Source organism: Oncorhynchus keta, chromosome 11, assembly GCF_023373465.1.
Source record: "Oncorhynchus keta strain PuntledgeMale-10-30-2019 chromosome 11, Oket_V2, whole genome shotgun sequence".
NCBI lineage: Eukaryota > Metazoa > Chordata > Actinopteri > Salmoniformes > Salmonidae > Oncorhynchus > Oncorhynchus keta.
The window spans coordinates 28989433-29001740 of NC_068431.1; the positions used below are offsets into that span (position 1 = coordinate 28989433).

General features: G+C 42.6%; 1 protein-coding gene across 1 annotated transcript; it reads right to left on the bottom strand.

Moving 5' to 3' along the window:
* Positions 1–36: 36 nt before the first annotated feature.
* LOC118390028 (malate dehydrogenase, mitochondrial-like) lies at positions 37–5860 on the bottom strand. The gene is made up of 9 exons (XM_035780159.2): positions 5693–5860; positions 2714–2882; positions 2510–2593; positions 2299–2408; positions 1797–1922; positions 1247–1324; positions 768–867; positions 505–656; positions 37–329 (listed from the first exon to the last, which is right to left on the bottom strand). The coding sequence occupies exons 1-9, from the start codon at positions 5756–5758 to the stop codon at positions 198–200; spliced, it is 1017 nt and encodes a 338-aa protein (XP_035636052.1). The 5' UTR covers positions 5759–5860; the 3' UTR covers positions 37–197.
* Positions 5861–12308: the final 6448 nt, after the last annotated feature.

Sequence of the window (12308 nt, forward strand, 5' to 3'; positions counted from 1 at the left end):
AAATCCCTCAAACATACATTGATCCAGTGCAAGATGTAAGGTCAACCGTTTATTGATAGCATTATTAACATTTCTGATCAGTTAACATTTCTTATAACAGCTATTTTGTCATCAGGCATGATGAAACTTGGATTTGAGAGACCTTGTTGCCATTTAAGTGACTGGACAATATAAATAACCACAGATTCAAACTTTGCTCACTTCATGTTAGCAACAAAATCCTCGCCCTTCTTGATGGAGCCCTTCAGCTCACCAATGGCATCAGCCACCAGATTCTCCTCAAAGGCTGACAGCTTGCCCAGGCCAAGGTTCTTCTCAATTCCGTGTTTCTAAAAGGGCACAAAAATATTCCTTCTGGTTATCACTTCAGATTGTCAAAGTCGTGTGTCATTCAAATAGGAACCTGAATTAAGCTCAAGTACAGCATTAATATCAACAATAAGCAGAAGGTGCAATTTCAGTCTCCAACTTATAAACCTGTTTATAAGGTGGTGTAGGACTTACCCCGAGGAGGAGAGGTGTGGAGAAGTATTTGCATTCGGTCTCTTCTGACCTTACGTACGCACACTCTACAACGCTATCCTTTCCGTTCATGGCGTCCAGGACGGAGAAGGTGAATCTAGCCCCAGCGTAGGCCATGGACAGCGTAGCAGAGCCTGAACACACGTAGGTTTGCCAGTTAGAGCTCAGAGTGGTTCAAACATTCATTACGTTTAAAGGACAGTTTTCATTGAGAATCAGCCAGTCCGTCGGGTAACACTGCCTACCTGCTCCAGCCTTGGCCTTCACAACCTCAGTGCCAGCATCCTGGATCCTAGCGGTCAGAGCAGAGAGCTGGTCGGCTGGGAACTCCACTTTGGGTGTTGCCTACAGAGTGGTGTGTGCAAGGTATATAGTTATTCACAGGAAAAGCCTTGTTCATGTTGAACCTTATCCTATTCATTTTCAAACTGAATTTTAAAATGACCATGAATTAGGAATTTCTTAAAGCCACAGACTAACAAATTCTGAATCACAGGCTCCCACTGTATGACAACTCATTCATTGATGTTAAAAACACTAGAGGGAGCCATTAAAAAAAGTGTTCCAAAAACAGGGGCAGCATATCAGATCAGCTCAAACCCCTAAAAATGGGCAAATGTGTCATTTTTGTTGTTAGATTAAGATTTAGTCCTACTGGTGTCATTGCAAGGAAATCGTTCAGGTATTGGATTATTTATTTCTGTGAAAAGGCCCTTATTCTTACCTGTGAGATGAGAGGAATAATGGTCTTTCCTGCATGACCTCCAATCACTGGTACATTGACACGTGCTGGGTCAAGGCCCTGCAATATGAAACACCAAACAGTCAGCCATCTTGCCTATGCAATATTATTGCCTATTCAAAAATCAATGAGATGATACTAGCTGGCTAGCATTAACTTAAAGAAAATGTTTTAAAAAATCTACTTTAAAAATGTTATGCAGTTGGATCATGGTGACAACCAAAGATTTAAGTAGAGACATTCCCTACAACATAAGCCTATTACAATACAAACGTTGTATAGAATGCACCCAAGCACATTTAGAGCCTTGCTCTGAGCAAACTACAAAGTAGGGAATTCCAACTCTAGGTGTGAATGTTTTTGCTTTGTCACACAGTGTTTATCTATTCTTCCACAATCATCTGTAAGATACAAATATAAACTTTGTTCCGTTCAGGGTGATACACCCATGAACTTTGAGATCACTGTGTGTCAAAGGTATAGAGAGTGAGTATAGGGTGCATTAGGAATGTTTGAGGTCCTCAAACCTTACTTTCAGCTCTGCAACAAATGCATTGGCTCTGACGATATCCAATGTGGTGACACCAAAAACTCTGTTGGGGTTGTAGACGCCATACTTTTTCATCACCTCTGATGTGATGGGAATAGTAGAGTTGACCTATGGATTAAACAAAATTGTCAGTTATTTCAAACCACATGTTACTATCACTGGCATTTACCTTCTGATGTACACTAAACAGCCATTACACAATAAATGGAATATTTAAGCAAATGAGATCTTGTATCATTTAAGATTGTGGTGACTGAAGCACCAAAACAAATCAGTGACCTAACCAGCACTGGCATGGAAAATAAATTGCCTTTCAAATTAAGCCCATTCCTGAAAGTCAGTGCTACCTTTCTCTTTGGCAACAAAAAATTGCTTTTCTCCAACAGGTATCCGACTGTATAGACAGACGTCTGAGCTGCTCTAGAGTAATGCGAGTCGCCAGGAGCTTGAGTTAATTCTGGAGAAGAGGTAGTGGTGTACTCACAGGGTTGGCGATGATGCAGATCATGGCTTCGGGGCAGTTGCGGGCAACAGCATCAGCCAGAGTGGCCACGATGGTGGCATTAGTGTTGAACAGATCATCACGGGTCATGCCTGGAAGAATTTTATTTTTAAATGTAATGTGTGCACTTCCAATTGAAAGAAAGCATGATGTTCTTCATTATGAATCCCATTGTCAACTTTGGTAAACTTACCAGGTTTTCTTGGGACACCAGCAGGGATGACAACGACATTGCAGCCTTTCAGTGCAGCGTCCAACTGGTCTGGACCCATGTAACCTAGTGAAGGAATCATCGTAGTTAAATTAGATAAACCAAAGGGACATTTTCACAATAATTCCACTACACAGTATTAAGACTTTAGGAGTGAAGCTGATGTACAGCAGGAAGGTGTCTTACCAGTGACATGGGCCCTGGTCTCGATGTGGCTGAGGTCAGCTGCCACTCCAGGTGTGTGGGCAATGTCAAAGAGAGACAGTTCGCCCACCAGAGGACTGTTCTTCAGGAGCAGTGAGAGAGGCTGGCCAATACCGCCGGAAGCACCCAACACTGCCACCTTGGCATTGTTCTGAGGGGGAGAGGATACAATTTCACTGACTCACTGACTCTCATAAAGCTGTCCCCGACAACAACAAAAAAAATGGTCCACCGAGAATTTGTTCCCGATTGATTGGTCAATTTTTAAAACATGTATTTTCCCATATATAGACACACCTTATGTTTGAATAAAATCAACTATATGTAGGCTACTGAGCTTGCCTGATGCTTTAAGCGCTGCAATTAAAAATGAAGAGTCAAATTACTAAATAGGGAGCCAGAGATCAATATAGCCTAACCAGAAGAAGAAAAAAAACCTTAACCCATCCTCCTCCCGCTGCTGCTGGCCTTTGCAGCCGTTATGCTCTTGAAGTGCCAGTAATAGCTATCGGAAACCTTTTTCATTTGGAGCGCCAAGTTATCATAAAATTTCTACTGAACTGCGTGCCTGTTAGGATTTTCACATGCACATTTTCATGAAACAGCTTCATTTAATTTATAAAGTCTTCATCTCAAAATCAATGATGTGGTTAATACAAATTCTATCTAAATGATACAAATCTAAAATGACCTATTGTCAATATGGAAAAATAGCCTCCATAAAGCCAAAAAATAAAAACATTGCAGCCTGCAGGTAGAAAATAACCTGATGAAAATAAATATCCTATAAATCACATTTCTAGGCATGGCCTGTCTGCAAGGAACTTGAAACATTGTATCAACTTAACTTGGTCTGGCCCAAAGCTCATGCTAGCAAAAGTGCAACAATGTATAAAATATTCTGGGCCCTCAGTTTCCTGCACCAGTGAGCTCCTGAGAAACAAACACAGCTGTAGGCTATTTGTGCAAGTGATAAGTTATCAGGTAGGAGGCCCTTTTCCCCTTTCATGCTGAGTGGTTATCAAAAGGAAGTGTGCTGGAAATAGTTTTAAAAAAAGGCTACATTGAGGAACTACTGTCATTCTCAATGGATGTAGAAACAAACTTTGTTTACGTGCTGTTTGAGGCAAAGAAAACATTACTTTGAGAAGCTCCACAGTGATGGTGAGTTAAGAAAATCAGAAATTGTATCAGATCTCCAAATGTGCACATTTATAAGCAGGCCAGGTAGCCTAGGCCTATGTGTAATCAGGTGCATGTTTTTACTCAAGATTGACATGAGCGCTCCAAACCAAAGACAATGAATAAATTGACAACTCGTAAATTAAATAAACCAAAACTTTTTTTCTTACAAGTGTAGCCTAGGTTGTGCGCTCCGCAAACAATGTGTCCACTCCTACAATGAGAACGGTAAGAATGTAATATTGAATGCATTAACAGAAATTACCGTAACCAAACAAACATTCTAGATTAGAAATGGTAATTAACGGTAAATGTACTACTGGTGATACCCACAGCCTCTAATGGATTAGTACACTCAGACGGGCGTGAATCAGACAGGTGTCTCGTGTGCCATAACATATATTTCATACATTTACCACTGCTTGACTACAAATCTGCCGACCAACAGCATATCGACCAAACAATCGACTAAATGGGGTCAGCCTTAATATCGACGTCATATTGCTGACAATCACAACCAAACATATTTCCTGCGTGTGAAGAATTCCAGCACAAACTATTGTAGAATAGATGTGCATCTATTACAAACAAGAAGCTTGAATGAGACTGACTCAATTGTGGTTTTGTAGGATGAGTCTGTTAGACCAAGGTTTATAATTCAAGTTTCATGTAGGACTTAGTTAATCTTTGCACAATCAATCCTTGTAATTTGCCAATATCAAAAAGGGGACAGAAACCTTTCACCTGAAAATTATATTTATTCTTCTAGGCCACAAACCATTCACAGAAAGGGCAAAGGTCAGGACACTATGGATTCAACCTCTTGGCTATTCATGGTTGGCCACAAGAAGCCAGGATTTCAGAGTGAGCAATTCAAGGATCATTTTTTTATTTAATCTTCATTAAGCTGTAGAAATAATGAAAGCCACCATTACTCAAGTTCACAGAATCTTTCAACAGCTCTGATTATATTAATAAGGTTAAAGTTACTTCTTGATCAATGTTGTGGAATTATACTACTGTATCCTTGCCAATGCCAACCTTCAGGAACATTTTAAACATTGATCAAAACTGTCCAAGGTGTTATCAATCGTGTTAATTTTATCATTGACACAATCCAAACGAGTTTAAATTAAGACAGTTTGTAGTAAAGATGTGATGTTATTGTATTGCACACTATCAGTAGTTTTAGTATATCATGTGTGTTAAATATGGATTACTTAGCAAAAATGTGGATTTGGAAGAGGCTGGGCCAATAATCCTTTTAATAATTAATTAAATTGAATGTGCCATCGGAGGTTGTTCACTAACATGTCACGAAGGACAAGCTCGAGATAACCGAACAAAACACTGCTCTGTCAATCAAAGAACCTTTACCATAGTATTATTTTTGTCACTCATAATTGCGCATGCCTTGCCTTTGCAAATCCCAAAAGTAAACCAAGCATGACAAATTGACCTTATACAGTGCAGTGGAAGCAGCTATCAACAGTTTACAAATCCTTGCTAGTCAGCTACTGCTAGCCAATTAATTAAACTAACGTTATGAGTATAGCTAAAGTTGATAACATTGACTCGTTTTAAACTCTAGCCCATTCTGATGTGGCTCAACTAATGCAAAGTATGTGACATTTCAAGTTATACCTAGCTAATGTAGCTAGTTAGCTGGCTAAATAATCTGACAAGCTAGCTGGTTGCCATGCTAACTAGCTAGTAACGTTAGCTAGTGAATTTACGCTATTACTAGCCATCTCTTAGCTGACAAAGAAATGTATTTACCTGTGAGGAGGTGGATAAGCTCCTGGTAGCAATGCAAATTGTGGGTCTTGCAATGCGGGAAAACATGTTGGATAGGGAGGGGTTGGCTATTCTTTATACCTGATCCTCTTCACAGTGACTCCAACGTCCTCTACCTCTGTGGCCGGTCGAAACAGACCGTTTGCAAAGGCGACCTATCTTAACTACCAGGGACAGCCTACTTCCTGTACCGTATGCAGTTTGATTGGTTAAAATATGAACATTTCCGGTTATGATTGGGCTAATGGAATATCACTCATGCTTTATGACGTCGGGTCCAAAGTGGTCCTCAATCGCTTTTACTTTCGTGATGCATTGATTGGAATGTATTTTTAGTGTAAAGATGATTAGCTAGTGATTGCAACCAGTGGAATGTAAATCTCTTAAAAATGTTAATTTTAATGTTTTAATGTTGTTGTTTTATACCTTACTTTTTGTCAGAGAGAATCAAACTGCCATGGAATATTGTGAACAAGTACTTATGTTATGTAGCATAATAACTTTATCAGAGTCCTGATCCTATAGTGCAGAGGTGAGTACGACACTCCATGCGCCACAAAAGCCCGGGCCTTGGACGGAGGCAGGTAGAACAACCACATACGCCACGTTACAGTATTCAATAGAAAGATGGCCAGTAAAACCTGAAGGAAGTGAGTTGGCAGTGGGAGGGTTTCTGGCATGAATATAATAATATAATAATATCCCATGTTCAACCTGCCATTGTTCCCCTTAGCAAGGCACTTATATATACACTGCTTAAAAAAATAAAGGGAACACTTAAACAACACAATGTAACTCCAAGTCAATCACACTTCTGTGAAATCAAACTGTCCACTTAGGAAGCAATACTGATTGACAATAAATGTCACATGCTGTTGTGCAAATGGAATAGACAACAGGTGGAAATTATAGGCAATTAGCAAGACACCCCCAATAAAGGAGTGGTTCTGCAGGTGGTGACCACAGACCACTTCTCAGTTCCTATGCTTCCTTGCTGATGTTTTGGTCACTTTTGAATGCTGGCGGTGCTTTCACTCTAGTGGTAGCATGAGACGGAGTCTACAACCCACACAAGTGGCTCAGGTAGTGCAGCTCATCCAGGATGGCACATCAATATGAGCTGTGGCAAGAAGGTTTGTTGTGTCTCTCAGCGTAGTGTCCAGAGCATGGAGGCACTCCCAGGAGACAGGCCAGTACATCAGGAGACGTGGAGGAGGCCATAGGAGGGCAACAACCCAGCAGCAGGACCGCTACCTCCGCCTTTGTGCAAGGAGGAGCAGGAGGAGCACTGCCAGAGCCCTGCAAAATGACCTCCAACAGGCCACAAATGTGCATGTGTCTGCTCAAACAGTCATAAACAGACTCCATGAAGGTGGTGGTGGTTGTGCTTACAGCCCAACACCATGCAGGACGTTTGGCATTTGCCAGAGAACACCAAGATTGGCAAATTCGCCACTGGCACCCTGTGCTCTTCACAGATGAAAGCAGGTTCACACTGAGCACATGTGACAGACGTGGAGAACGTTCTGCTGCCTGCAACATCCTCCAGCATGACCGGTTTGGCGGTGGGTCAGTCATGGTGTGGGGTGGCATTTCTTTGGGGGGCCGCACAGCCCTCCATGTGCTCGCCAGAGGTAGCCTGACTGCCATTAGGTACCGAGATGAGATCCTCAGACCCCTTGTGAGAATATATGCTGGTGCGGTTGGCCCTGGGTTCCTCCTAATGCAAGACAATGCTCGACCTCATGTGGCTGGAGTGTGTCAGCAGTTCCTGCAAGAGGAAGGCATTGATGCTATGGACTGGCTCGTCCGTTCCCCAGACCTGAATCCAATTGAGCACATCTGGGACGCCACGTTGCACCACAGACTGTCCAGGAGTTGGCGGATGCTGTAGTCCAGGTCTGGGAGGAGATCCCTCAGGAGACCATCCGCCACCTCATCAGGAGCATGCCCAGGCGTTGTAGGGAGGTAATACAGGCATGTGGAGGCCACACACACTACTGAGCCTCATTTTGACTTGTTTTAAGGACATTACATCAAAGTTGGATCAGCCTGTAGTGTGGTTGTCCACTTTAATTTTGAGTGTGACTCCAAATCCAGACCTCAATGGGTTGATACATTTGATTTCCATTGATAATTTTTGTGTGATTTTGTTGTCAGCACATTCAACAATTTAAAGAAAAAAGTATTTAATAAGAATATTTCATTCATTCAGATCTAGGATGTGTTATTTTAGTGTTCCCTTTATTTTTTTGAGCAGTGTATTTCCTCAAGTAAAGGTAGTAGGCCAGATCTTAGCATTTTAGACTATTCCATTGGTCCTTAAGTGAAATTTCCATTCAAAACGAACTCCACCACTGGTCTTGACGAGAAGAAAAAAAGCTGTCAGGGGAGGTTCTCTTCTGCACTGTTCATCCAATCCAGTACAGAGGTATAACAGAGAGGAAAAGGGAGGCCAAACTCTGCGGAAAATCTGTCTCCCTCCAGCATGTGGCGTTTTTGTTGTTTCGCCCACCAAGTAAGGAGTTTTCGTATGGAAGGTCAATGAGTGTCGAATTTGGTCAAACAAAAACCAAATTGCTTGATCGAACAGAAGTTTCGTAAAATGCTTATGTTTTTACGAGTGTATTGATATAAGTAGGACACGTGACATCCCGGAAACTTTGAGGAAAAACACTATCGGATTTGTCTCGCGATGGCAAAAAAATGTATGGTATGAGGGTAGTAGCACAGCTTCTCTCTCCATTGAATACATAAGGTTGATGTCAAAAACCCTCATCGAATATTCCAAAAAATATTTGAATAATAACATGTTTCCACCAATCCAGAGAAAGGATAGGTGGGAGCTAAACAGCCTGCCGTGCTGCTTTGTAGACAACAACTCCCATTGTTAGGGCTGAGAGATGTATCCTGTCAGTATATACATAATCTTTGGGTGTAATACGAACTATAGACTGCCACCAAGACATCCATTGTTTGGTCACAGAGACAGAAGGAGTAACCCAGACACATCACAGGGGCTATAAAGCTGAATCATCCCCTTAGAATGTTTTCTCACCACCAAATATAGTAGTGAGAGGAAGTCCAGTCGCGGGTAGTATGAGAGGATGGAACTAGGTGAAACTGGGCAGACATTTAATCTCAATACATTTGGTTTCATGGTTGCTTCCATCTTTCTTACTGGGATTACGTTTCCTGCGCACTAGGCCAGACACCAGTATAGCGTGAACATGCCCCGGGAACTCTGTCAGAGTACAGTGGACAGCTAAACAAGCCAACTGGCACACCCTGGCTAGCTGGGGTCATGACCTCAGAGCAGAAATATAAAATGTTTATCTTCAGCTGTCCACTGAATAATTCAATGGCTGTTTTGTGCACAATAATGATGACTGAAGTGTATTTTTAGTAATTTTCTAATTCGTCTTCTCTATGGAGCAATCAATGGGAATAGTCTTTCTTGCTCGTGATTTGGTTAAACTGCAGAACCGAACCAATACTGTAGGTGCAGTCAAACTCTTGGCAGGAGATAGAGAGTAGCCTTGCGTGGATTTGATTATACTGCGCTGAGGGGGACCGGGCTGTGACGTGAACGGGCAAAAGCGGTGAGGGAGGTAATCCTTCTGAAATCGAACAGTAATCTGTGCTGCTCAGTCATGTTGTCAAAGAGCCATTATGGTGCATCATCCAGAAACATACAACATCTCTCTTCAATTAAAGATGCAATACTATATGTAACTTTTTGGGCGACCTGACAAAGAAAAGTGAGTTATAGATCTGTCCTTCTCATTTTCAGCAAGTCTAAGAAGTGGAGATCTGTGATGTTTCCCGTTTTGAAGTTTCACTTTTGCTTGTTTTACTTTCGGTTTTGTACACCAGCTTCAAACAGCTGAAAATAAAATATTTTCCGTTATGCGGATTCTCTACATTATACTTGCTCGTTTTGTCACAAACTGAAATTAGACAAACTATTACAATTTTAGCAACCAGGAAATGGCAGAGCGATTTCTGTATAGTGCATCTTTAAATATGTTTGAATTTTCAAACTACCAATTCCCCCCCTCTTTTGTTTTGAGCCGACTTCGCTGTGGGGTGCAGCCCGGTTCCAAAACGAATGCAATCAACTTTCACCAGGTGCAAAAAGCTTGCCAGGGCCAGATTAATGGGATCCCCTCACTGTGACCATCCAAAAGTGGAAGTCGTGGGGGGCTCCGGAGTGGTGCAGCGGTCCAAGGCACTGCATTGCAGTGCTTGAGGAGTCACTACAGACCCCATTTCAATCTCAGGCTGTGTCACAGCCGGCCGTGACCGGGACCCATGAGGCGGCGCACAATTGGCCCAGCGTCGTCCGGGTTAGGAAAGGTTTTGGTTGGCTGGGATTTCCTTGTCCCATCGAGCTCTAGCAACTCCTTATGGCGGGCCGGGTGCCTGCAAGCTGACTTCTGTCACCAGCAGGACGGTGTTTGCTCCGAAAAAATTGGTGCTTCTGGGTTAAGCGAGCAGTGTGTCAAGAAGCAGGGTGGCTTGGCAGGGTTGTGTTTGGGAGGATGCATGGCTCTCAGTGGAGTTGAAGCAATGGGACAAGACTGGAACTACCAATTAGGGAGAAAAATGGGTAAAAGTACCAAATATTTTATTTATTTTTACTAACAAAAAAATAAGTGGTGGAAGTCATGTCACAGGCTCTTTTTCCATTTTCTCTAAAAACCGGAACATCCAGTTGTTGGGGACTCGGCAGAGGCTAGGCAAATATTATGAATATACTGACAAGATACAGGTCTCTCAACGCTAACAATGGGATTCGTTGTCCACAAAGCGGCATGGCGAGCTGTCTAGATACATCTTCATTACTGTAATCCTTGTTTGAATATTCAATGAGGGTTGTTAACATCAACTGCCTATATTCAATGGAGAGATGCTATGCTAGCCTCATGTTATAAATATTAATAGCCATCTCGATACAACTCCGATATAAAGTGTTTTTTCTCTAAGTGGCAGGGATGTTTCGTGTCCTACATATCAGTGCACTCCTAACAAATAAAATACCAATAAATAAATAAATAAATAATAAAATTGTCACATGCACCGAATACAAAAAGTATGAAAATTAATAAAGTAACACAATAAAATAACAATAATGAGGCTAGTGCATTCGGAAAGTAGTCAGACCCCTTGAGTTTTCCACATTTTGTTTAGTTACAGCCTTATTCTAAAATTGAATACATTTTTTTATTTCCTCATCAAACTACACACGGACCTCCCGGGAGGCGCAGTGGTTAAGGGCGCTGTACTGCAGCGCCAGCTGTGCCACCAGAGACTCTGGGTTCACGCCCAGGCTCTGTCGTGACCAGGAGGTCTGTGGGGCGAGGCACAATTGGCCTAGTGTCGTCCGGGTTAGGGAGGGCTTGGCCGGTAGGGATGTCCTTGTCTCATCGCGCACCAGCGACTCCTGCGTGCGAACCAAGGTTGCCAGGTGCACAGTGTTTCCTCTGACACATTGGTGCGGCTGGCTTCTGGGTTGGATGCGCGCTGTGTTAAGAAGCAGTTTGGCTTGGTTGGGTTGTGTATGGGAGGACGCATGACTTTCAACCTTCATCTCTCCCGAGCCCGTACGGGAGTTGTAGCGATGAGACAAGATAGTAGCTACTAAAACAATTGGAGACCACGAAATTAGGGAGAAAAGGGGTAAAGAAAGAAACAAAAAAAAACAACAACAATCTGACAAAGAATGACAAAGCAAAAACAGGTTTTTAGATATTTTTACTAATTTACTAAATATCACATTTACAGAAGTATTCAAACCCTTTACTCAGTACTTTGTTGAAGCACCTTTGACAGCCTCAAGTCTTCTTGGATATGACATTACAAGCGTCGCTGCACAGCTATTTTCAGGTCTTTCCAGAGATGTTCGATCGGGTTCAAGTCCGGGCTCTGGCTGGGCCACACAAGGACATTCAGAGACTATTCCCAAAGCCACTCCAGCGTAATCTTGGCTGCGTGCTTAGGGTCATTGTCCTCTTGGAAAGTGAACCATTGCCCCAGTCAGAGGTCCTGAGCGCTCTGGAGCAGGTTTTCATCAGCGACCTCTCTGTACTGTGCTCCATTCATCTTTCCCTCAATCCTGACAAGTCAGAGAATCGTGTTTCTCATGGTCTGAGAGTCCTTTAGGTGCCTTTTGGCAAATTCAAAGCGGGCTGTCATGTGCCATTTACTGTCATCTGGACACTCTACCATAAAGGCCTGATTGGTGGAGTGCTGCAGAGATGGTTGTCCTTCTGGAAGGTCCTCACACCTCCACAGTGACTCTGGAGCTGTGTCAGAGTTATTGGTTTCTTGGTCCCAGACCAAGGCCCTTCTCCCCTGATTGCTCAGTTTGGCCGGGTGGCCAGCTCTAGGAAGAGTCTTGGTGGTTCCAAACTAATTCCATTTATGAATGATGGAGGCCGCTATATATTCTTGGGGATCACCAATGCTGCAGAAATTTTTTGGTACCCTTCCCCAGATCGCCACAATCCTGTCTCGTAGCTCTACAGACAATTCCTTCAACCTCATGGCTTGGTTTTTGCTCTGCTCTGACATGTACTGCCAACTGTGGGACCTT